Below are 26,616 nucleotides of genomic sequence, written 5' to 3'. Positions count from 1 at the left end.
TGTTAAGGCCTGAAATGCAGCACATGCAACATTGCATCACACACACTTCAACAGTAATGCTACGAACAGTTTTGCTGTTTAGCTCACACATAAACCCTACTGATAGAACTCAGTCCCTGCATCTATCCCAAAATCCTTGTGCAAACAAAACCCGTTGAATAAAACTATGAGCAGTGTCTTCATCTCTGTTTTACAGAGAAACTAGACCAGAAGTGGCTCAAAAATCTCTGCTCAGCAAGGGCACATCTGCACTGGCCCCACTCCAACAAGGCACTTAAGCACACGCTTATATTAGGCACTTTAGAGTCATCAATTCCGTGATTAAGTGCTTTCCTGAATTAACACCAAGGGCTCGGCACCTTGCAACGCAGGTGCAACAAGCTGGCACGAAGGATATGTGGCTGTTCATTGGGAATGAGAAGCCGAAAATGACTGTGACTCGTCCAGACCAGTGACCACTGTAATTTGATCTTTCTCTTGGAAGGACACTTCCAAGCAATTCATTCATCTCAGAATTCCATATTCTGCCATTTTTACGATGTAAAGAGACACAAAACTGAAAAAGCTTCCAAGGGAAAGTTAAAAACATCCAAGTCATCCATTTCAAATATCAAATAACATGGTTAATTCAGCTTCGAGACATGCAGGGTGTGATCCAAAACTCACATTAATCAGTGGGATCATTAGCTTCAATGACCTCTGGATCATAAATGAAAAGTCTTAATTCTGAAATGTGGGCAAAATGCACAAAGCTCCTCTTTCAAATAAAACAAACAAAAATAAAGATCGTCCAATGACTTTCCAACAACATACATCCTGCTGTTACTCAAATCCCTTCGGAGGATTTATTTTTGGAAGACTCTGAGCTGTGAGCTTTGTCAGTGGTAAGCAGCTGACTTGACAGCTCCACAAGGTGTAAAACGAAAGGACAACAGAGCCAAATAAATAACAGGTAATGGAACACAGCTGTCACAAGAATAAATACAATTTATATCAGAGTATTTATGACCCAAATATGCATCAGAGCATTGATTGACTCAAATAAATGCAGAGTATGATGGCTGTGTGGTCTGTCAAAAGGATTTGCCTGTTACAGGCATTTCCCATGAATCAATTTTTGCAATTACTCCTGCCAGTGACAGCCGAGACTCCTGAACCCCAGCCTGGGCTGGCAGAACAAAGGTGAATAAAAGTAGGGCACATTGCCAGGTAGGATGGAAACCTGAGTTACTCCAGACCAGGAGCTGAGCTTCTGTGACAACACCACGAAGGAAAGACCTCATCCGGAAGACACAAAACTGCAGCACATTCATTTGGAGAGAGGGGCAGCAGAAACATGTTTAATTTGTAGGCAAGAGGGCAGAGCACTGCATTCCAGTAAAGGAGCCTGGCACTTGTGCCAGCCTCTTTCTTTCTGGCTTCTCTCCCCTCTTCCACAGCATTTTCTGTTCCTTGCACTCACCCACTCCCAAATTAATAAAATTGAAGTGACACCACAGCAGCTGCTGCTTCAGCTCAACCACAGCCACAAATCTTTTCTATTAGGGCGGCAGTGGGACAGAGGCTGGCATTGCACTTTCCTCTTCCCAATCAACAGCTCCTCTTCCCATTTTCACTTAGAGACATCTCGGAATATTGCCAGCTCTTGAAGGGATGTAGAATGCAAGTCAGGGCAGAGTCAGAAACCCAGTGGGATTTAAGATGAGCTACTGTGAAGGCAGTGGTGGCATCGGGAGCAGCTACGGGCAGGTATAGCTCTGGCAGTCCCACTGTGGATGTGTACAGCTAATTTCTCCTGGTAAATGATCTCCAGCAGTGCCACAAAAGTGGCTCAATCCCAGCACAGGGTGGAGCTGAGATACATTTCTGCAGGAGCAAATTATCATGTGAGCAAAGGATGAATAAACAGACACATAATGAATGCCATCGAGGAGGGAGGTTCTTTTAAGTACAGGTAGTTTCAAAAGGAGAACCCATCTGTCTTTATTGCTCCCTTTGTGGCTTAGCTGCTGAAGTGCCGACTGTAGTGAGAAGGCAGGAACAGTGTAATTGCCCGAACAGGACGGCTTGGTGTCTATTTCTGCCTCCGGATGCCTGTTCCACCCTGTACAGGTGCACAAGCACCTTCTCAGCCAGCACTGCCCAGCTTTTTCTGTGCATGGCTGGAATTACAACAATGTGCAGCATAAAAAGTCTTACATGTCCCACCCAAACACCCACCAGAGAAGGAAATCATCCTCCCCATCCTCTGTTGCTGCTACATGTACTGCAGCTTCAGTCCTATTTCAGGATTATGGTCAGGGAGCTGGTATTCTGACCACATTTTCCCTTCTCAAGAGCTGCCTGTGTACCCAGGGAAAAACTAAATCCCCCAACAGTGGAAGCAAAGGAGATGAGAGGAGAGGAAGGAACTGTAGACTTTAACAGTAACAAAAAGCTCCTGCCTACTGGAACTAGAAACCATCACTCTTATTTTTTTCTTTTGCTCCAAACAAATTTACCAGCTTGACTCTACATCTGTTCCCTGAAAAGGCTCTGACCCAACAGCTCTCCACCCTGTGATTCCAAAGACACTGTTGCCCCCATCTGACTTACTCTTTAGTGGACTTTCCTTTACTGGACTTGTCAACCCAGAGATAACCTCAGAGAGGGGCTTCTCCTGCCAGCAGGTCATCCACAGAGTGGACTCAAGAAGGAAGGGAGGCAGTGACAGAGGCACACACAGAGGCTGCCGTTCCTCAGTTCCTGGAAGGTTGAGCAGATCATAGGCACCTCTGAAAAAGGTCCCTTCTTTTAGTTTTGACTTTAAGCACATAGGGCTTATTTTTTCCTATCAGGAATAGTGCTAGAAAGGTTCAGGGTCAGGTAAAAATAGCTTTCTCTACACAAGGATGCTCAACAAAAAAAACCTAGTGGGTATCTTTGAGCTTTGGGTCAGCACAAATCATGTGTAGACATCTAACTGAGTGCTGACAGTGACCTTGGCTCTGTGGAAGGCAAATCCAGACAGCCTCTGCCTCAAGGGACTGGCATCCACTGAGACACTGATGAGAACTGTGTGCTGAGAGGTTGGTAACATCTTCCCAACAACAAATTCCCAAACAATGAGAATACCTAAAGAGGCAGCTTGCCCTGGATGTGATATTTTACGGGTGTGTACAAGTACAACCCTGGGATTTGGTTGAGCCACTTCTACCCTGGGGACTTTCAGTCATGAGTGCATGTGTTTCTCAAGCTGCTTGTGGCACCAGTTACCATCTACCTGCAATGGTGAATAAAGACTCTCCAACAGCCCAACCAGCTCCTCTATTCCAAAGACATGTTTTTGCAATGCTTCTCTCTTTTAATTTTAATTTTCTCTACAGTTTTATGCTATAATAATACTACTCAGCACATACAACACAGCACATTTAATCACAGCGAGGCATGGGACAATTTAGAAAGAAAGTTAAACATTAATTTCTACTTTAGGGCTAAGGAAATTATGACACAGGAAAGTGACGTGCCCATGATGAATTACAGACATCTGGAATCCACACAGGTCTTCCAGCTTCAGCAGTGTCCTGTTTATAGGATCATCTTGATGCTGAAGAGATTTCTCAAGGTCTAAAACCACAATTTAAAGTAATTTTTTTTTTTTCACAGCACTATTTAAGCCAAGAAAGAAGAAAGATCCTTTCATGCAACTTCACCATTGAACCTGAACTGTGCCACAGTTCAGGCACAACGTGGTGATGGTCAAGCATTGGAAAAAATTACCCAGGGCAGCAGTGGATCACCATCCCTGGAAGTGTTCAAAAACTGTGTAGTTGTGGCATTGAGGGACATGGATTAGTGGTGGAGTTGGCAGTGCTGGATTAATGGTTGGACCTGATGATCTTAGAGGTCTTCAACCTTACTGATTGTATGATGTGATCAAGCTAAAATTGATACCCAGTGATGGGGCAGTCCAAGGCCCTGGGAATCTCAGAAACGTGATTTAAAACATTCATCCTTTGAAGGAGGATGAATTAATACAATGCAATTGATTTTAGAAAACATCACCCTGAAAATCATCCCTGGCACAAACTTTACTATAGGTACTCTGTTACATCACTCTGCACATGGGCTTTGTTTTACTTCATTGCTAATTCAACAGCCAACAGATGGATCGTGTTACTGCGCTTTGCCGGGTGCAAAACACAAGATCACCAGGTTCCAGACTCTCAGGCAGACGAGAAGTTTCTGACAAGTGTGAGGAGCTTTGAAACACACCATCAGTTCCATATGTCATGCAAAGCTGTCACACACTGACAATATCGAACACAGGAGCATTTAAAAAAAAAAAAAAAAGCTTGAGAATGCACCAAATCAATTGGAGTAAGGTATACAAAGGTTTGGATTGCATGTGGTCTGAAATGTTCTCCCAGAACAGCCCACAGGACAAAATAGAGAATTTCATAAATGCCTCATTGTGTGCTTGTGTCCTCACCAAACTGAGGTTCAATAAGGCAAAGTGAAAAGTCCTGCACTTCAGTCACAACAACCCAATGCAGTGCCACAGACTGGGGACAGAGTGCCTAGAAAGCTGCCCAGTGGAAAAGGATCTGGGTGTGCTGGTCAACAGGGGCTGAACATGAGCCCAGGTGTGCCCAGGTGGCCAAGAGGCCAATGGCATCCTGGCTCATGTCAGGAAAAGTGTGGCCAGCAGGACCAGGGACACTGTCCCCCTGTACGGGGCATGGGTGAGGCCACACCTTGAGTGCTGCATCCAGTTCTGGGCCCCTCACTGCAAGAACAACATTGAGGGGCTTGTCCAGCAAAGGGCAGCAGAGCTGGGGAAGGGTCTGGAGCACAAGGATGATGAGAAGCAGCTGAGAGAGCTGGGGGGGCTCTGCCTGGAGAAAAGGAGGCTCAGGGGGGACCTTCTCACTCTCAACTCACCTCCCTGACAGGAGGTGGTGACCTCTAAGATCATCAGGCAGCCAGTGGTGGTTGGGCTCTGCTCCCAGGGAATAAGGGACAGCACATGAAGAAACAGCCCCAAGCCATGCCAGGGAAGACTCAGGTTGGACTTCAGGAGAAATTTCTTCACTGAAAGGGTGGTCAGGCATTGGAAGGGGCTTCTCAGGGAGGTGGAGGAGTCCCCATCCCTGTGGGTGCTCAAGGATCAACTGGACATGGCACTCAGTGCTCTGGGCTGGGTGACAAGGTGGGAATGGGTCAAAAGTTGGAAAGAGAGGAGAATAGGTGTTTTAAAGGTGTGGCCCTAACTACTCACACAGTCTGTGTTTCCCGGTGTGTGTCTGTGTTTGACAGGACACTCTAGATCGTGTTTCTCTCACTGCAGATGCCACTCATCAGTATTCAAGCTCCAATCTTGTCTTCTCTATAGGGAGCATGTTGTACCACGAGGTGCCAGCTTTTTCCTTAGCACATACTGATACAAAATGTAAACAAAATGTTTAGGAGGAGTATGTGCACACACAGCTGACACACACATTTACATCGAGAAGGAGGTTGCTCTACAATACTACTGAGTTCCATTTGCTGTGACAGGGTCAGAACCTGGTTACAAAAACACCACTTATGAAGCCAGACAAGGCCTGAACACAGCTTGCCTGGCAAGTTCACAATTCACTCAACAATACACAAGATGCAGCACTTGGAAGAATTCAGTACTGATAGTTCCACCCCTTTTCCTCACTGGAGAAACCAGATTCTTCCAAGGGTTAGCCCCTATATTCTCAGCAGAGGATATCCTGAAGCTTGCTTTGTTCACCTTAACTAACAAGAATTATTGCTTCAGTGGGAATTGCTGGGAAGTCCACTCCTTGGAAACAGAAAATGAGATAAGAATATCCAGAAACCCAGCACTCAATTTTTAACGGCTTTTTTATTAATTTCCTATATTATGCCAATTGAAACTGCACTTAAATATTCAGCCATTCATATCTTCCTTTTTGCTGAAGTCAAAGGAGTTAGTTACTCACAGTTATCAATTCACAACTCTTTAATACATCTGAGGTTCAATTCCATCCTGCTGTACTTCAAATTTTTTTTACCTAAGTGGAAAAGCCAGAATTCTACTGTACTGTTTTATCTCTCTGGATGTCCAGCAAATTTACTTGGAGCAGGAGCTAACTTGCTACAAGATTAAATTTTGAACAGCTGTACACAGACATCATCATTTAAATAGAAAAGAGGAAACCCCCTACTTCTGCTTTTCATTGTGGGAATTACAGTGATTACATTAGCACTGTTTTAAAGGGATTTGGGCAACCTGAATATCAATAAACCAGTTGCCGTGTTCCTAGAGATGTGCTCTGTAAGACAATGCAGCAATCCAAAGGAATGGTTCCAGTGTCCAGCTCCCCGTCCATCACTTTCCTTGTGCCTGAACCGGTGCTTGCCTGACCCTGCAGTGAGCTGGCTCTGGGAGAGCAGCAGCCATCCAGCCCTGAGGAGCAGCATTTCTGATGAAATAATAGTGTATTTGTAGCAGAATGTCTTCTGTGGCTATGAGAACACTTGAGGAGGAGCAGACACTACCTCTCCTCATCAATTAAAAAAAATAATCTTCACACTGGGATCGGTTCCACAATCTGGTTCATTCCACGAAGAGGGAAGAGGAAGCTGTGGCACAGTTGGGTTTCCACGGCAGTGCCATACAAAGCCATGCAGATTATTGCCTAAGACAGCATTAGATTGCTGGCAATTGTCAGCAGAGCCCAAAAACTGTGCTTTTCTGGCAGTGCTTAAACTCTGCTTTTGCATTTCTTACTGTTCAGAAGTGATGGATTAAATAAGCCAAGGCGAATTCTGTTTTACAGCCACTTCCACTTTGTTTTCCTGCAAAATGCTTTCAGTGTGGTTTGATTTAGACTCCTGACCAAAGCTGATGGAAGGACTCCTTGATTCAGTGGGCATTAGAGCTGAGAATTTTGTTTAGATAGAGCTGCTTATGACTTCTAATGACAGCAGAGAACAGAACCTCTTTGCCAATAAAACCACTTCTGTACTTGTAAGTTTACTGCATCCCTGTAATATTAAAGGTTATTACTGGGAAAGTCACAGCGGGCATCAAAAAGAATTGCCAAAAGGACAAAACAAGTTCTTTTACAGTAAAACATTAAACATGCTGGAAAAGGAACAACTAGTGTGGGATATGGAGGAGATCTAACACTATGAGTAACAAGGAAAAGGGGAAAACTGAATCACCTTCTCTCTTAGAAGACTGCCAAATAAGATTGGCAGCTGAAAAATGCAAATCAAAGGAGACGTTTCATTCACAAAACTTAACTAAACACTAGAATGATCACAGGAGGCTCCAGGAGCTAAGAGCTTATGTTATTACAAAACAGGATTGGACAAAACCCTGTAGGAATACTAACTGAAAGGCTGCTAAAGGTAGCTCCTTTTGTTCAGAAAGTCCTCAGCTAGCCAGTTGATTTGGTATACCCAGGAACTATCACCATAATCTTGTCCTGTTCATCTTTTCCCTCCCTATATATGTGATCACAACCAAAGGCTGGCTAACACACCAAAAGGACCTGCGGTCCAGAAATAACAACTATTCCCACAGTATTCTAAAAAAAGTAGAAAAGAAGTTAGGAAGACAAAATTGCATCTGCATCATTTCCACCAGCTTGATCAGGTAATAACTTATTAACATGTCCCTGAGCTGCACCTAAATTATTTCTAAAAGCTGGAGCGTGGTTCACAGTTACATTTCTAAAACCATTAGTTACTCTGACCCTGTACATACACAAGGTACAGTTACGAAGTTCACAGTCAGAGCTTTGTCCTCTTGCAGTTCCTCCTCCATTCGACTTAAGCAGCTCTAAGTGTTTGAGAACTTTCTGGTTACACAGTGGAGCAGGACATGTCAGCCCTGCCCGGCTGCAGTGCTCACACAGTGCGTGACAGGGTCGGTTCGCCATTGTGCAATCAGTTGGAGGGAAAGTTCATTAACTTAGTTAGCCAATTAGGATGGATTTATATCCATTCTGGTCAATCCTGAATTAGACATGAGATCCCAGAGGTGCAGACACTGGTCAATAGCTGTGCAGCACTGCAGCATTGTGAGTGACACAGCTACAAGACTGGGTTTGCCTCAACATGACTAAAATGTACCTAAATCAGTCTTGGCTGCTGTTACAGACACAGGCAGCAATCACTCCTAGCACTCATGAAAGTCTGCATCTGAACAAATAGCAGTTTTGCTTTTCCCTTTCCATGCAGTTTTCCAGGATGTTCTGCCCACTTGCCATCCCTCTGAGAGCTGCAGTCACAAATAACCCTCCAGCTGGGAAGAGGCTGCTCCTATTTGCCAGGAGGATGAAACACCTAAACCCAAGGCTCGCAGCCAAAGAAAGGTGTCTTTAAAAAAGCATTTAAATAACCACAAACCCCAAAGGAGCTTTATTTTGCTCTGTTCCCTTCCTCTACTTGAGGAGCTCTTTCTTTTCCCATTGCAATTATGACTCCAGGCACACACACAGAGCCGCATCCGCAGAAGCCTTTGGAAACAAAGGTGAGATCTCCTCAAGGAACTGGTCAGACTTTCCCTTGTGCCAGTACAGAGCTTGTGTGGCCATCTGGAGAGCAAAATCTGGGGCCTGCTGACGGCTGAAAACTAATCTTGTATCTTTTCTGGCAAGTTCCCTGATCCAAGAGAGGCAGCACAAGCTGGTGGCTAGAACTACACCAGGTCCCTTGGGGCAGGGACTAGGATGTGCACCTTTGCCCTGAAAGCCTTTTCAAGCACAGCAGGCACTTGAAACACACCAAGAAATGACAGCCTAAAGCTGGTAATGCAGAATAATCTAAATCCCTTGATCCTTGAAATCTGCATTGAGTACCATGAATTAGATTTAACTAGGAATAAAATACTTTAAATCTGTTATTCTCATAATAGAATGATGCTTCATTTGTATCTGGTATAAAGAGAAATAATGTTCCTGGTTCCTAATTTGAGATAGGGAAGACTGTTTTCATCCTAAAATGAGCTTTGCCATCCTTCTTTATAACAGCACCACTAATCCTGCATCCTTCTTCAACTAACATTTTAATTTCAAATAATTAACTAGGGTGCCATAGAAGTTGTTCTGTCTCAATCTCAAAACCTATTTCCTGCAGCAATAGAGAACAGGATAAGGAGGAGATGCTTGTACTGGGTATTACTAATAAATTCCTTGCTGCATGTTATTTACCAACAACAGCAGTTTCCTAAGAAAAAAGAAAAGAAAAACAAGGCAATAGGAAGTCCTTCCCCTTCTCTTTAGAGTAGAATCAAGAGCTCCTCATGTATTTGTGGCAACTTACTGAGGGAGATCATCTGATATATTCTCATCCCACAGCTTTCAGACTTAAGTTTGTTGGGTTTGCTTTTAAAAAGAAATTTTAAAAGAAATTTAAAAGAAATTTAAAAAGAAATAAATGACTATTCCGCAGTGGGAACGCCTTGCTGACCTCTACACACAGCTCTCAATATCTGCTGGTTGCATTTACAAAGAGGGAAAAACTCAGCAGTAACCAAACATTCGCTTCCCAAACATGCCACACACACAGCTGGGGCACAGGACCGCTCGCTCACTGGTCCGTCACGGAGTGAGGGATTTGGGGAAGGCTGGAGCAGGGACACTGGTTCTGCCAGCAGTCTTGGCCAGAAAGAGACCCTCAGCCATTGCCTTCCACCAGGACCACAAGCCCAAGGGAGATTTTGGAGCTACCAGTCCTGATGGCTACCCTGGTGGGAGCCAGGTGAATGCTCAGAATAGTGAGGAAAAGCTACATCAAAGCCTTGCAAATCCACATGGCTCTGCTTTGGGAATGGGGAGCGGGGCACAGCTCTTTGCAGACATTCTCCCCAGGCCAGCAGTGGGACTGATTGATTTCTTTTAAATTATTTTTTCAGTTCTTTAGGGGGCTGTTGTACCATCTGTAGTAGGCTTGGCAAAACACATGCTCCGTCTTTGGAAGGGAAAATGGCCATACTCACATTTTTATAATGGAATTGGTTGTCAACTACCACAGCACCAACAGCCTCGGGACAGCATCTAATCTAGCAGGACACAGAGATGAAATGAGACTTTGCTCTCAATTTTAATGTCTATCATTGGCACCCACCAAAATTGTCCTATGTAAGAGTTAAAACTGAAGACATTTCTGCAGATTACATGCTCCAGAAATTACTCCGGAAAGCACGTAAACACAGGCAAATGGGCAGGAAATGCTCTGGGGTGAACGAGAGACATCCAGGGAACCCCAAATCTTGTTTCAGTGTTATCACCAAGGCACAGGAGCAAAGCACTGATGTCCAGACAGGGAAGGACATTGATAGTGTGTGTTTTTGCATGTGCAGATAAAAGTGTGTCAGAGTTTGGTTGCAAACTCCTTCCACACCATTCTTCTTCACAAAACTGCTCCCTTTCCAACTCAAGCCATATGTCTTCAAGAGTGCTTTTAGCAGATCAGTAAAATGCCCTGTTTTAAAACTCAGTAACTAAGGAAATTATCAATCTGAAGGGACAAAACACAGATTCATCTCTGTATTACAGCTAACTTCCTTCACAGAGGTCAGGTCACATCTTTCTGAATTTCTAAACACACTGACTTCACCCTGGTCTCACACTGCCTGCCTCTAGATATCTGGAGGAAGGCAAACATTTGTCAAATTAAACTGAATTCTAAGGGATGAAAATATATTCTTGCTCATCATGAAAACTTCAAGAGGACATGTGAAGTATCTGACTTTTTATTCACTTGCTCTAAGATGTAGGCAGTGCCAGCAAGGGGTACTGCTCTTAAAATCCTACCATCTGCAGCCTTATGGTAATTCACTTTTTTTAGGACTAGAAAACACTGTGGAATGGGAATATGCTAAAATTCACAGAAGATATGGATGTAAAAGCCATTGCGGGTAATTACTTTTGTTTGATGCTAATCCAACAACCCAGAACTGTCTCATTTTCCTCAAAGATTTCCCACCTGCCAGGGCCATTGATAGCTTCACCTTTATTTGCAGAGGAAACACACACATTTCATAACACTGCCCAGCCAATCCTTACTTCTAAAAAGCTGTTTGCTGGTCACAGAGGGCATTTCAGTATTTTGTCCTGCTCAATCACCTACTTTTTTCTGAGTCGCCTGTAAAATGCAAAGTGCCTTGTGCAATGACAGCTCCCTATTTTAGCTACCACCCAGTAGGGATTGGCCCAAAACCACACTAACTTTACAGGGGAAATTTCTGTAGGGCTGACTGGGTTTCAATTCAAAGCACCAACACAGAAAGAGAAAAAAAATCATCTTGCTATGGAATCTCAGAGCTTCTCCCTAACAGCCGTGTCCATCTTTCTGCCTAAGGCATTGCCAGTGAATAAATAATAAGTCCCCCAGTAAAATATCTTTCATGTAACCTCAGGAGACCACTTCATAAGAACACAAGAACAATGACAACAAATCAGAAAACCGTGTAGTCTTGCATCCTGTCTGTGACAGGGACAGCAATCAGATCCTTCCGAGGAAAGTACACAGAATTCCTACACAGGCAGCTGAATTACTCAGAGGCTGGCTTCAGCCCTCCCAAGAATTATATGTTATCCACATAAAGATCTGGTCTTTTAAGCTCAGGTCCTGACAATATGCCTCGTGACATTCATTTCCACAAGCTTGGAACGCTTTCCAGCAAACTGACCCCTACTGATTGTTTCTCCATTGTGAGGAAAAAAAAAATCAAAAAAACACACACCCCACATCCTACCTTTTCAGGAAATTCATTATGTTATGTGATTTTACATTACTGCCCTCTTACTTTTGAGGACAAGCAAATTAAAAATAATAATTTTTGAAACTCCTCCTGTGAGAAGGAAGTGGAGGGTGTACATGAGATGATGTGAGTGCAGCAGGGGCCAGGGCTGCCTGGTCTGGACCAGACATGTTGGCCTAAAGTGTGGTTTTTGTGTAAGTGCACTCGCTGTCTGGTTTCATTATGAATCACGAATCCTCTACAAAGCAAGGAAGGAATCATTTGCTTTCACCCTGAACCCTGAGCTGATTCTCATTTATTACCTGCCATTAAACTCACACAGCCACAGAAACCGTGTGCTCGGACACAAACAATCACCACTACCTGCAAGAGACAGGGAATAAAATGCTGAACCACTATCCTGGTCTGATTAACAGCTCCATGAGGGTCAGGGAGGAGTCTGGAGCCACCAGACAGCAAGATCTACCTTTGGCAGAAAACAAGGCTCCAGCCCCTCAGCAGTTGTCAGGCTGCTTTCTCCCGTGTTAAAGCACAGCAGGTAACTCCACCTATTCTCCCCTGAGGGTCTGGCACCTAAACTACAACATAGATATAGATATAAAAAACTATCTATCTATTTATCCCTCTATAGATATATAAATAAAGACATAAATATAAATGTATAAATACTTATATAAATAAATACTTATTTTAAAATACAACAGGCTTCCCTGACAACCACCAAACCCCACATAACAAGATCCACAAGTGAGCCAAAGCATTTTGAAGATGACCTTAGGACATCCAGAATACCCTCATCTCCCACAGTTTCGTGTGTCCAGCAAGCTTTAGACAGAGTCTCACCATCATTCAAGCACCAGTGGTCTGAGCACAGCTCAGGGACCATAAATACTTTCTACTTCCTCTCCAATGCCACATGATGCCCATTAGCACTTCAATAACTCTCTGCCAAGGTATAGAGCCATGGGCTGATCCATCTATTTTTCAAGATGCCAGTAACATTTGAATAGGCTTTTGTGTCACAAAGTAAATGCAAAGAAACATCGTCATTGACTGCGATTTGCAACTGTGTATTGAGGACTAGGACAAGAGCTGAATAACCAGCAGGCCACAAATGAACACCTACAGTGACAAGCAGCCTTCATCCCACAGTGAAGAAGCATCACAGGATGTAGGGAAGCCTCTCACACCATTTTAAGTGCTATTCGACAGAATTATTTGCCAATTCAATGTTGCTTGCAGTATTTAGAAAAGCTCCTGCCACTTGCTGTTATAAATGGCAATTTAGACAAAGAGCAAGTGTTTCACACTGGCTGGGGGGTCTTCAAAAAGGGACAAATTAGTTTAAGGAAATGGTTGAAATACTGACATATCCCAGTGTTTAACTTGCCATGGTTTGGAAAAGGATCACAGCTACACTGGAGAATGAATCTCTGTGTGTCTTACCAAATCTCTGTCTGTTTTACAGTTGTTATTTCTAGGATTATCATCCGTGTGTCATTCCTGACTTGGAAAAATACTCTAATGCCAAGCTGAGCTGCAGTTCCAGGAGTGAGCTTTGCAACTGAACTTGCTCCCATGGATAAAAGAACACCACATCTGTAAAAGACCCAGGGTTAATCACATTTCAATAGCCATGGAGTGTGACCTGACCCTGTTTCAAATAATCCCTCAGTTTAAATTTCTTTGGACCAGTACCTTTCTGGGAGAACAAGTACCACTGGAAAAAAACATCCTGAAACAAATACTGCAATGCGCAAGGTTTGCAAAAGCAATTCCTTCATGCATCATCAATTACATTAATGGAAAAAAGGAAAGGCAATATTTGGTAAATCCAGGGATTGTCAAGGTATTAAAGAAGCCCATTTCAATTAGGTCTAAAAATGTAGAAGGTGAGCCTGATGAGTGACCAGTGACCCATCTGGTGTTGGATTGTGTTCAGCGCCTGTTCCACTCCCCTCCCAGGAGACCAGAAATGCCCTGAGGTGCCACCTGAGCTCCACTATCAGAGTCCTGTTCAGCTGGAACTGAACCTTGGGGGAAAACTTGGCAGGGTGCTGCCAGAAGTTTATTTGTCTGGTGACTAGACGAGAAACCAGTTTCTGGATTATGAATCCAGAAAGAATAAGTTCAGTAAGTACAAACAAGGAAAATTAACACATCTTTTTACATACAATGCAAATATTTTCTCCACTCACTGTGTCACATACAGTCCAAGTCCCTGGAAGGTGTAACATTAGCAGCTGGTAGGAATATCTCACTGGGGAGCTTTTAGTGAAAATTCAATATCCATTGTATAATATCCTGTATTATACCTCTTCTGCCATAAAACATCCTCTGTGAGAACAAGGACAACTTTGGACAATTTGCTTTTCAGGAAAAGGTTTGCTCTCTTCACATTTTTTTTTCCCCAGATATTTTCTTTTAATATTTTCTCTTTGTTTTGCCACCCTCCCCCTCAATATGACATACTTGCTGTCCCACTTGCTAATAATTTTCCCCATTGTCACATCCATGGGTTTCAAGGCAGTTGGCAGGCAGCATGACTGCTGCATCAGCCAAAAAGCTGGAAGTAACTGAAGGTGCTGGGTGGGTAAAGCAGGAATGAATCCACCTACACTTTTATGAGAATGTAAGAATTTTCTAAGAAATGCAACCCAGTAACACTTGGTGACAGAAACTCTTTCCAGGCCCACATGACTAAGTGCTGAGGCAGTCTCAGCTCCCTGAGCTACAGCAACAGTGGTACCTCAGATTTACACATCCCAGCAGTGCTCCTATGAACCCCTGCCCAGTGACATGGTGGGCAGCAATGTGATGGTGGGAGATGTCAATTTAAAAATAAAGCAGGGGATGGCAAGAACTAAGCCAGCAAAAATTATGAGACATTTTCATGCTCACGCTCTGTAATTTTACTTTCAAGAAGACAGATAGGGGAGATAGATTTATCTAGTGAAATATTGCATGGTTCTCACCATAATAACTGTTTACATCAGCCCTTCTGAACTAGTATCTATTTTTAGTTCAGGTTTTTCAAAGATTCTTAACTCTATCACTAATTTTGAGCTTGAAATTTAACCTGGGAGCAATTTTCTGGTGGAATTAGTGCCACTTTACTTTGATTTGCAGGTGCAATTAGTAAGTTAAGCATTTATATATCCTAAACTACATCTGTAAAATGGAAGGCTGCTTTTCAAAAAAGCCCATATGCTTAAATTGAATGGAACTCAGTAAAACCTTGCTTTTTCTTTTTCTTTTTTCCTTTTCTTTTTTTTTTTATTGGTGGTAAAGTTATTCTTTAACTCACCCATCTTTCTTAGTGTGACTCATTCTATCACAAAGGCTCTCATGAAACAGTACCTTTCTTTGTCAGACTTTGTCAATGATTTCTAGTGCTCAAGAGGTGTGGCCAAGGGCACTAAGACAATTTTATTGTTATTTTTACTGCCAGGTAGGTTGGACAAAACCACAGGATGCTGAAGACACAAACACAGTGCTGACAACTGATACCATCAATTGCTGAGGTGACCAGGACCACTCAAATCCCAGGGTTGGCAGAGCCAAAGAAAAATCCAGTAACTGTGAATAAGGCAGAATTAAAAACAAAGAATTCAGAATGTATTTCAAACATCCTTCAAGGAAAACAAAACAAATCCAACCAACTGCAGACAGACAAATCCTCTGCTGAAAATTTCACTGTGTAACTCTTAGCAAGGTCAGTTTTAACAGGCATTCATTAGAGGCTGACAGGGGATCACCGTGCCTCCACAAACTGAGGATCCAGAGAAAGAAAGAAACAAGGAAAAGACACAGAAAAGAGAGCACCTTGGCCACCACTGTCAGTGGAATGATCTCAGACACATGGTGGGACTATTGGGGTGTCCTGTGCAGGGCCAGGAGTTGGACTTTTATGATCCTTGTGGGTCCATTCCAACTCAGAACTCTCTGTGATTCTACAGATTGTAAATTCATAGAATTTACAATAAAGAAATCAAAGCTCGAACTGTTTTACCTGTACTGCATCCCTAATTCACTTCCAAGTCCACCCCAATAGTAATTTATTGTAACCATCCATTTAAAGTTAGTGCAGCTCCAAATAAGAAAGTTATTGCAACTCCTTAGTTCTTTAAGGCAACTCTTTGCAGGAAATGTGTATTATTATTAATGTCCTCACTTCAACACCACTGTCCCACAAGGAAATAAATTAGAGGTGCCACATCTCCAGCTCACCTACAAAGAACAAGGAGAATGATGCAGTAGGAGAATATGTAAAATAAGTCTTGCTTCTGTAAACATTAGTGGATGAAAAGTTTGGAAGGAGCAAATGGTTAAAACTGTTCAAATGTTTAATTACTAATAACCTAATGTATAATTGAATGGGGGAATAAAAGACATCAGAACTGAACTTTCCCTAGAAATACCCTTCGCACTGAAAACCAAAGCACTTCCCTGCTTGCAGCAGCAAAGAGCACAAGAATGTGTGTGAACCCTTCCTCCTACTGCTCACCCCATCAAAGAACTGTTTGTTTTTCACCTGTGATTTAAAGCTGTCCTCAGTCATCTGACTACCTTCAAAATAACTGAAGAGAGTTTTAGCAAAAATGTTTATATACATTTACGTAACAGTAAATCTACATTGAATTAGGGGAAGTAATGGATTATGATCATTAATATTTTATCTCCAAAACTCGGCTCCCCACATAACTTAAGCAGAAAATGGGTCTTTGCTCTATAATCTTACATCAGCATACAGGAAACATCCCCAAGTATGTGCAGGTACTGGGGGCAAGGGGAGAGCATTGGAGATTGGTACAACAGTACACCATTCATGCAAGACAGGCTTACTTGTGTTAATTGGAATCTAGTTCTGCAGGCTGCTAACACTACCCAATACCATGAAGAATGTTCACTTTTTACGTAAGTGATGCCCTGGAATTCAGTTTCAAAGCCAGGTACAAGTGTCTACGAATGAGTCACTCCTCCTCAGGTGCATGAGGGTTTGTATATCGGAATCACTGCAGCCCTGATGACATGTTCTTGCTTTTGCCAAGGCTACGGTTCCCAAAATTGTGGTCCACAAGGTAACAGCATGTTCTTTCCAGCCAGACATGTAGCAGTGCTACTTTTGCACTGGTAATAAATCACTATACAGATTTGATTGTAAGGATGCAGAGTGGTCTGGTACGCAGCCCAAAAGGTTTGAGAATCACTGGTTTGGAGGAGAGGTCACCTGGAATGCCAGATAGGAAATCAGAGAAGCAAAACAATTTCACAGACTGGTCCAGGATCCCAACATTCCCCCTACTGCAAATACACCCCTATACTTCCAGAGTCATCTGGATGCCCGCTGTGTTACAGCAAGCAACCTCAGTGCTCTTCATTCCCAAACAGCACCTTCAGTGCTCCAGGGCCCTTCACACTCAGTCAAGACTATTTGGGTTATCCAAGTCATCTCTCTCTCAAATCCAGCACCACCTCCAACAGCAATGCTTCCAACAGTACTGTATCACCTTGGGGACCTCTCAGTGGACACAGACCAAGCCTGACCTCTTTCTCACCTATCTCACCCTGCTGTTCACATTTTTACTATACCATATGTTGCCCTGCTCTAAGAAAATGAGAGTTCTCCAGGTGTGGGAGACAAGACAAAACCAAAACAACCTTAAAATAAATCTTTTAAGAGAGCACACTTGAGGCTCCCCTGGGATGATGGATGTTAAATATATAAAATGTATTATAAAAATTAGTTCTATTTTCTCACCCCCAGTTCATAGAAGACCTGATCCAACTTCACTTAAGGTCAAGGCAAAAAAACCCTTCCCTTCTGCACTAACACTTATCTTTAAATTGGGCCCAAAATGTATCAACAGCAAATGTATGCACAGATCTAGATCAGAGTATAGAGAAGAAATACAGGGCTCCTCCTGATTCAGACCCTACACAAACACTCCCCTGGTCACCACTCTTGAAAATTAAACTTACAGGCACAGTGAAAGCAAGAACTAAAAATAAGCAGGTTTTCCACTTACTACCAAAAGCTTTTAGAGCCACTGAAGAAGGGGAAGAAAAAACTAACCTACTTATAAGGGTTTTGAATATAAGTACACACTTCCCTTCCAGCAACTGGTAGTCATTAAATACATAATAACTGACAATGTAACTCAAATGTTCATCTCCCTCTTTCATAATTCCCACTAGGGTGATAATGAAAAAAGTCAAGGGAGCCAGACCAGCCCTTCTGAACTATTTGTGCACAAAACAGTGGAGATATCAGTTACATAAGAATGCACTGCTGGTAATAAGAGGAAAACGTTGTTTGAGAGTATTACACAATACCAGCAAAAATCCTGACTTTCATATACAGTGCTTGAATCAAATTCTGAGGTCTGAGGAACATGTGTGGGGGGATGGACAGGATGTGTTAAAAGATGTTGGGACTTTGGGAAGAATGATAACCAGTTCTCTAAAATCTGTGGGAAATCTTTCCCTTCATTATTATAATAAATTACAGAAGTGAAGACAACCTTGCCAAGAGGTGCCTGAACTACAGCCTGAGGGAAAATAAGCCAATTTCTACTGATAGAACAGATGTGCCACAGGCAGCACAAGTGCAAGTTTCCCTCACAACACCCAGCCCAAGTACCTGAAAGGCCAATAGTGAGGGCAAACTTTCCTTGTGCAAAGCAGAAAGACGGGATGGGGAAATGAATTGTTACCTTGTGTTACTGGCCATGCAGTATCATAAAGTGAAGGTATTAACAAAGACAAGGCAGTCTGGAGAGTCTCTCTGTTCTAGTAGCCTGCCCTCACTTGCTGATACGAACAACAGAAAGACAAAATACAACACCAGCTGAAGCACTTCCCTCATCTCAGCAGGAAGCAAGGACACCTTCTCTTCCCACCCTGACCATTTTATCCCCCCCAAGAATATTTACTTTGCAATCCAGGGCTGTCCAGTGAGAACACAGGCTGTAAACGGCATTTTTATAGTTTGGTCCTTGGTGCGTGGGGACTGGGCCAGGGCACAAACACATTTTCCTCTAACCTGCTCACTGATTCAAGACAATACTTTCATTTTTGATTGCAGAGGCATTTCCAAATAGGTTTAACTGCTTTCATGAATCAGACCCTCAGACTGCCATGACTTCTCAGGATATCAGACACCGTTCTAGCACACAGGAAAAAAGGACTGTCAGAACTTGTGAAGGACTTGGGTGGGGAATAATTGAGCTCTGGACTGTGTCAACTCACTCCAGTAAAATAAGTAAAAGACCAACCCTTGTCACAACATTAATCAAGGCATATTGAAAGAGCCCTGCTTTCTCCTCTTCATTGCTTAAACTGACCTTGTTTAATCCCTAGATCAGCAGCATCCTACAGAAGATGGAAAAAGGTCAGAAAAAAGGACACAAAGTCAGGTATGGAGGCGGAAACGGGGAGAAAGGTTTTGCTCATTATTGACAGGACTTAGAGGATCTCCTGGCAGAAAGAGAGCTCCACCTTGTCCTGCCATTCTGAGCACCAGACTGCCAGAGAAGTAACCTGGATTTAAGAATGCTGGGTGTTGTTGGAAGCAGGGAAGAAGGCAGGGGGTAGGACATGGAGGACCAAACCATTTGCAGGCATAAGAAGAGCAAGCACAAAGCATTCTATAAGCATTCTATCTCACCTCCTGGCTCGGACACCTGAAGGACCACCTCCTTGGGAAGTGCTCTGGTGTAGAAAGCCATTCACCCAAAAGGAAAGCCCATGAACTTGAAATAGAAACCAGACAGTGTCTAGATTATTACTTTCTCTGTTCTAGCAAGAAGAACAGTGAAGCAGGTGCAGTAGGAAGCAAAATGTGAAGATGTGGTTGAGTTCTGTGGGGCACAGCTGAGGAGAAAGACAGCATCCATTTAGGGAGAAGCAGATGGTAGAAAAGAAACGTGCAGCACGTGCAACTCATGTAATATACACATATTCTGGGGTAGCACCTGGCGGATGTGGTCTCTGCATGGAATAAATAAAAATGCTAGAGAGGTATAGCTGCCACCATAAGCAATGACAAGAAGACGGGAGTCAAAGGGAACTGAATTCATCAAGTCTGATTTATCCCACCATTGTGCTGCATCCACTATGTCGAGTTCCCTTCTCAGTGCACGTGTCTGTAGCTTGGTGGGAACAATCACAGCACACCAGAGCTGATTGTGTACTTGCAAGGCTGCAAGCTACTGCAAGGTCACACCAGGTCAGCTCAAGAGGTAAGGCAACACAGGTAGATAAAAGTTCCACTTTTCAAGTGAACAGAGATTGTAGTTGGAAAAGTTATAGGAAAAGTGAGCTCACAACAAGACTTATGAAAAAATACCTGGCATTGCTTGGCTTTCTGGGAAACCAGGGTCTGAAAGGCATCTGGGGGAATGCCCATCTCTCTGCACAAGTTCCTACAGAGTCCCAGTTATCTATATTATTCACCTTTAATAATCCTAGCAGATCTCTGACCTCCATACATTTCCTGGCTTGTGACCTTACACTATACACTTTTGCCTACCAGGGTTTCCTCTAATGACATCCCTATGCTCTTCCTGAAGACAGACACTTTCCCCCTCTGCATTTCCATGGAATCCTTGCAATAACCTCCATTTGATGCCTCTCAGTTTCCACCTGCAGAAGTCCCTGAGCTGGAGCTGTCTGGGCTGGAGGATTCAGGTACCTAGTAACAAGGATGAAATCTCTGGGTCTAAGCATTAATCTCGTTAATTGATTAATTCATAACACTTATGCTGCATGTTCAGGAACTGGACTGTAGTTCTCATCCTGGCTCTGCCTCAGACCTGCTGTGCCACTTTGGGCAGGTAATTTTTCCCATCTGGGTTTCTTGGTTTCCCCATCTGTAGAAGGCCAGCCCCATTAGCCCTCCCGATATAAAACGTCCTGAGATTTTCAGAAGACAAACTGTATCGCAAGCCAGGCACTACTATTATTAGAGCTCTTGTGTTCTACAAAGACACTGGCAAGATACACAGAAGTGAAATAAATTCAAGGGCACAGAGAGCAGACAGACCAATAAAGCACAAGAATTGAAGAAAGAAGGGAAAAAAATCTAGTTAAAACCAGAGTACGGCACTGGGGCATTACTCCCATGGTAGAGTGTATATGGAAGGATAACACTATTTTGAAGCAGTTCTACAAATCCAGTTGTCCATGTTCTCAGCCTTCGTGCTCCTAGTGGCCTGTAGTTCTGTAGCTGCTCCTACTTAACTCCACACATAGATGACTTTTTGTATGGTTTGGTTTATAGATGTATTGACTGACTACAGCTGTACAGCTCAAACAGGCACAGAGATGCTCTACCACCTTCAGATTTCAGCCATGTTTATCCTTTCTCTAGCTGGGAAAAGCAGCCAGTAAGAACTGAAAAGCACAAGAAAGTTTGGATGCAGACCTGTGGGATGGTGAACTAAACCAGTATTTATACAACTGCATATGTAGTGCTTTGAAAAGGAAGATCAACACAGAATTTCAGCCTCGTCCAGAGATAAGTGAGGCTCAAATCACCACAGTTTTATGTGTGTTACTCTACAATGCTACTGAGCAAGCAGCAGTTGTGCTCCATCTGTCAGCATGTCCTCTGCTGTCACAGGTTCCTTGCTGCAGAGACTACCATGTTCTGCTTCTCTCCATTATGGATGAGGCTGGAGTGTCCTGTGATTTTTCTGTACAGGGAGTTACAGTGTCCCTCTAACCAGTTTACATTATCTCTTGGGCAAAGAGATACTTGTATGTCCGGATTAATATAAAAGAAGACAAAAATTCTATTTATTTCTCTGCAATTTCTAAGGAACAAGTCACCTTTGCTTTCCAGACAGCATCAGAAGCTGAGAGTGTATGGACTGGCTTGCAAGAGAGCAGAGGGAGAGAGAGATACCAGATCAGCTGTGCCTGCAAAGAGTGGGGTGTGGGATGAACACAGGGTCAAACGTTACCCTTGGTGGATTTGTTTTCCCCCCTTTCTGTTTGGATTTTCAGAACCATTTCCACCTAAAAATTTGTGCAACCTTGTTTCTCAGTTAAAAGGCTTTTAAAATTTTTTTAAAGTTTTTTATTTATTTTATTGCCTTTTTGATGAGTGATATGAACTGTCAGCAAATACTACATTTCACTCCCCCTCATTAACATTGTAAATTAATTTAGGACTGATTTAGATGTAGGATTAACAACCTGAGGACTAATCCACTCTTTATTCAGAGGACATAATCAGGATGAACAGTCTTTCGTCTCACATCACTTGATTAGTTAGCAGGACCATCTCATGGGAAGCAAACAATATTTGTGTCTCTGCTGGCAAAGGAACAGTTCAAGGTTAAGGCAGAAGAGTGGAAGACACCAGGCCTGGCCCCAGCTTTGCTCCAAGCTTCTTCTGCAACCCTCGGCAAGTGCTTTTACACTCTGCACCATTTCCCCTGATTGTAACATTGAGAAGTCAGATTTAGAGAAAAGGCAAAAGATTAAAAGCAATGTTTGTGGTGGTTTAGGGCAGCATCTTTTATTTCACCAGGGTTAAGGATACCTGGGCCATGGGCCAGCTGCCAACACAGAAACTTGGTAAGCTGGAGTAATAGACTTAATAAGCTTTCACTTACCTTCACATGCCTTTACCCTTATTTATGTGAAATGGTGTTTTATTTTGTGAGCACTCTTTTCCTCTGATAGCACTGTGATTAGTACATTATTATCTATATTGCAGGAGCAAAGTCAAGCCCTCCGTTTTCAGATCAGCAAAAAAACCCAAGAGAAAACATTGCTTTTCTTAGAGCAACAGCTACCTATTAGAAAACTTGACACGCTCAAGAGCAATCCTGCAATATCTCAGGGATGCTGTTTTCAAATGCCCTGTGTGTTTGCTAGAGGAAATAAATAACATATCTTGCAATTAACAAATTAATATCCTGGTGAAGTTAGCTTTTACTTGCTGTCAATAAATAATCTTCAGAAGGATTTCATCCACTGAGGGGAATGAAGATTAAATACATGCTTTGGCAAATGTCCTTTTTCACCAGAACATTTCTTGAAAGCACTTAGTGTCTAATGATACATTGAGGACCTGTTCCCCTGAGTACAATAAATAAATACAAATAATTGCTGTAGAAAAGCGTCTGACAGACAACCAGTGCCATTTTGGGCATAACTGATTGATGCTACTTATAATCAGTGACATTTGTAAAGCTGAAACCTTCTGTTCTGGACACATGCTGCCCACATCAGCTGAGCTGAGCTCTGCTGTCCCATAAGGGCAGCATTTTTTAAACATTTAATACAAATTGTTATTAATTGTTTGCATTACAAGATTACCAAGAAGCTGCAACCACAGATGAGGACCCTGCTGTGCCCTGGGCTGCAGAAAGTAAAAAAAGAGGGCATCTTGCAGTGGTTCACATAGTTTGAAATCAAAGACCAATTGATGGAGCTCCAGAACATTCTCACCTTTAGTGTGATCATAAAGAGTAAATGATTTTATACAATTCAGTGTTGGCCACAGTTTCACAGACAAGCTCCTGACAGGTGTTTGGTATCCACTGTGATAGCATGGGAAAACGCCTTTCTGGCACACTATTTCAAAACCTAACTGAATTCTCCCTTTTTCAGAGATATAATTGTTCCAGTGCGGTTCCTTCAGACAGATGACACTGACAAGACAGCCACAGCACCACAAATCCATGACTCTAACTAATAGTTCTGTAGGAGGTTTTCAAACCAGACTGTTTTTTTTAAATATTGCATTTCTTAAAAATACTGCTACTCCTTTCAACTCTCCATGAGAATCAAACATGCTGTCACATCTACATGAGACTGGTCCTCAGTGTCATCCCATGCAGCCCACTGATACAGGCCTTCCTCTCAGCCACCGCAGGACTAGAGGCCAGAGAAGCTGGGCTTCTCCTGGGGTTGTTCAGCTCTGCCTGAGGATGTCTGAGAAATGAAAATGCCTGCTCCGTTAAAAGGACATCAGCATTACAATAATCTTCCTTACACAACAAGAGAAATGTCAGAAGCTAACAGCACCAAAATTCTAGGGCTATTGTTAATCCATGAGTTCTCATGGATGCAATTGTTGTTAGCCTTGCCTACAGCTTTCATCCTTAGGTTCTTGCTCTAGTGAGTTTTACATTTTCATGCCACACTGTGCTCCCAGGGACTGTCCACTCAGCAGATTCTCTGTCAAGCACTTGAAGGGCAAAATACATCACACTTATTACCAACCTAAAGAAGCGAACAGGATCCTGCTGTTGGTTTATCATGAGTCTTCTGATCTAGGGGAAGTAACCATCTCCTATTTGAATTTAGTTCTTGTAAATAATATCATTAGTTTCTTTTCCTTTTGGTCCATTCTACACTCAAGTCATTCTGAGACCCAATCTCCTGCCCAGCAGCAAATCAAGGCCAAAATAACTCTTGTGTTCATTTAGCTTCCCAGTAAGAGTGTATTTATTCACCTTTCTAAGAGTAGATTTCACAACTTGTATTCCCATGCATCATAATGAAGAAAACTGTAGGCAGCCATTGGACAAGTGGAATGTTACAAAGACCAGTGAGAGAAGAAACATTCTTTCTTACCTGTCTGTAACAAGCCAGCCCCGCTGTCTTTGACTCCGAAGTGCTGCTGGATGTCTAGTAACACACCTACAAGGAAAACAGAGAATACGGTCAGTGCCTTCAGTCTTTGAAAAGCATTCAACTCAAACCTTTTGAGAAGCGTCACCAAAGCTTCAAATTCCAGTATAAACACATTAACTTCTAAAGGTTGAGCCTTTTTTTTCCTATACATGCACACTCAGTTATTTTGGGCTACTACAATAAAAGCAGAGGTGGGCAGATGTAACATCGTGCAATGAGCCTGGGAATTAAACCCTCATGAATGGAAACTGGTCTTTCTACCTAAATAAGATCAGGCTTTTCTTTTTGTGTGTTTTCTGCATAATCCAGACCCCTTACTTCTTTTATGTCACAGAAATACAGAGAAACTGATTCTGCAACTAAGGTGCTTCAAATGGTTTGACAAGACAGACAGATTGAATCCAAGACAAGTTTTAACAAATCTCTGCTGAGAGGAGATATTACAGATTGATAGGAGCAATGATGAAAGCTTTCATATTTAACTAGTTCTGGGGAGTTTTTACTTTCAAAACAAATACATTTAAAATACATTAGTAAAGGTGGGTAAGTTACCAGATGCTCATATTTAAAGCAACTACAAGCAGAACCAAACCAAAACTTCTGTCTTCCTTGAACCCCAATATAGTAATTGGCACAAGCAAAATTAACAGGTTTTGAAGTATTTACACATTCCACTAGATTTAACATTTTTGTACCAAACATTTTGACACATGTAACATCAGATATATGGGACAGCCATGTTTTTGTAACCAACAAACCAATAGGAAAACCCCCAGCAGAGCTTTAATAACTCATTTTAGGGCACACAGGTTTGCCAACTGTACATGGTGCAGTGGTCTCAGATGCAGATCCATAGGCCCGAATATTTGTCAGTGGTCTAAATAACCAGCAGCTGATTTCCTGGGTCTGGAATAGAGACTGTTGCTCTCTTTAGATCTGGGACTTCCTTATTTAGACTACTGTCTTCCCCAAACCTGAGGATATGGAAGTTTCTTCTTTAAAAGCATTTTCTAATTACACTGAACATTCATGAAAGTTCAAATTTGGATCCAAGGCTTTATCCAAAGTCATTCTTCTCATCTCTGCACGTTACAGAAATCAACTGAGCACCAACCTGAACTCACTCACCGTAAGTATCTTAGCTTTTAGGACTGCCAAGATCACACTAAATGACAGAGAGATAAAAGACACAGAGATAACTATTCCCAGAAGACGTCTGGGACAATGCCAAGGGAACAGTCATAAATTAATACTAAAGGAAAAGAAAAAGAGAGAAGGAAAGAAAAAGCAAGAAAGCTCATTTGAGCTATTCTGTACTACTTGTACATCACCATTTACTCAGGACAGCACTCAGGTGGGATTTAGGCCTCAATATCTGCCTAGAAACATTAGTTCAACCTCCTGCAAAAATTCTCATTTCCCTACTCTCCCATCGGACTGTTTAGCCCCAAACAAGAAGGCTGAGGGCGGGGAAGGGTGTGAACCTAATTAATGTATGTCATTACTGATAACAGAGAGGGTAGATGCAGAGCCAGGTTCTTCACACTGGTGCCCAGTCAAAAAGGCAAAGGGCAACAACTGAAACCGAGAAAATTCCATTTAAATATAAGAAAATGAATTTTTACTGTGAGGGAGGTCAAGCATGGATGTTCAGAGAGGTTGTGGGTTCCCCATCCCTGGAGATATTCAAAACCCAACAAGACACAGTCCTGAGCAACCTGCTCTAGTTGACCCTGATTTTAGCAGGGGGGTTGGCCTAGATGATCTCCAGAGGTCACTTCTGACCTCAATTATGCTGTGATTCTATAATTTTCTGAAGTATTAAGTGCCTGATTACATCCATCCTGACACAGTGTTCCCCTTTCTTTTCCTTTGGAACATTGCTGTCTACTACAATTCCAACAGAGAATTTCTTTGCTTCCTCTTGAATGGAAGATTTAACTCCATTTACAAAGTGCCCTGGCATTTCTTGACTGTGCTTCCCCAGTTTGCTCCATTAACAACAGAGATACCATTATCCAGGCAGCAAGTGATGAACAAAAAGAAATTTGCATTTGCTTAGCAAACCCCTCCGTGGCTCAGCTGACTTACCTGCTCCCCTTGGTGTTCCACCCTTCCACAAAAAAAATGTTTCTCATGCAACCCAACTTAGACACCTCACTGAGCTGAAGCAGCTCTGAGCACTTTGTGCTCCAGTACTGCTTGGTCCC

The 26,616-nt window shown here is 42.6% G+C and overlaps 1 protein-coding gene across 6 annotated transcripts in view; it reads right to left on the bottom strand.

Annotated features, from left to right (window-relative positions):
• Window positions 1-26,616, bottom strand: part of LOC125336251 (protein spinster homolog 2-like) — a 135,271-nt gene that overhangs the window by 74,162 nt on the left and 34,493 nt on the right. For all 6 annotated transcript variants that reach the window (XR_007207710.1, XR_007207709.1, XR_007207708.1 and 3 more), the window contains exon 2: window positions 24,347-24,412. Coding sequence is in view for 3 of the 6 variants with exons in the window: in XM_048324604.1 (XP_048180561.1) it covers window positions 24,347-24,412 (66 nt within the window). In the remaining 3 variants the exon portion in view is untranslated. The remainder of the gene's footprint in view (window positions 1-24,346; window positions 24,413-26,616) is intronic.

This window comes from Corvus hawaiiensis, chromosome 20, assembly GCF_020740725.1.
Source record: "Corvus hawaiiensis isolate bCorHaw1 chromosome 20, bCorHaw1.pri.cur, whole genome shotgun sequence".
Taxonomy (NCBI): domain Eukaryota; kingdom Metazoa; phylum Chordata; class Aves; order Passeriformes; family Corvidae; genus Corvus; species Corvus hawaiiensis.
The sequence above is the reverse complement of the archived record's forward strand: the minus strand, read 5'-3'. Positions and strand labels throughout refer to the sequence as shown.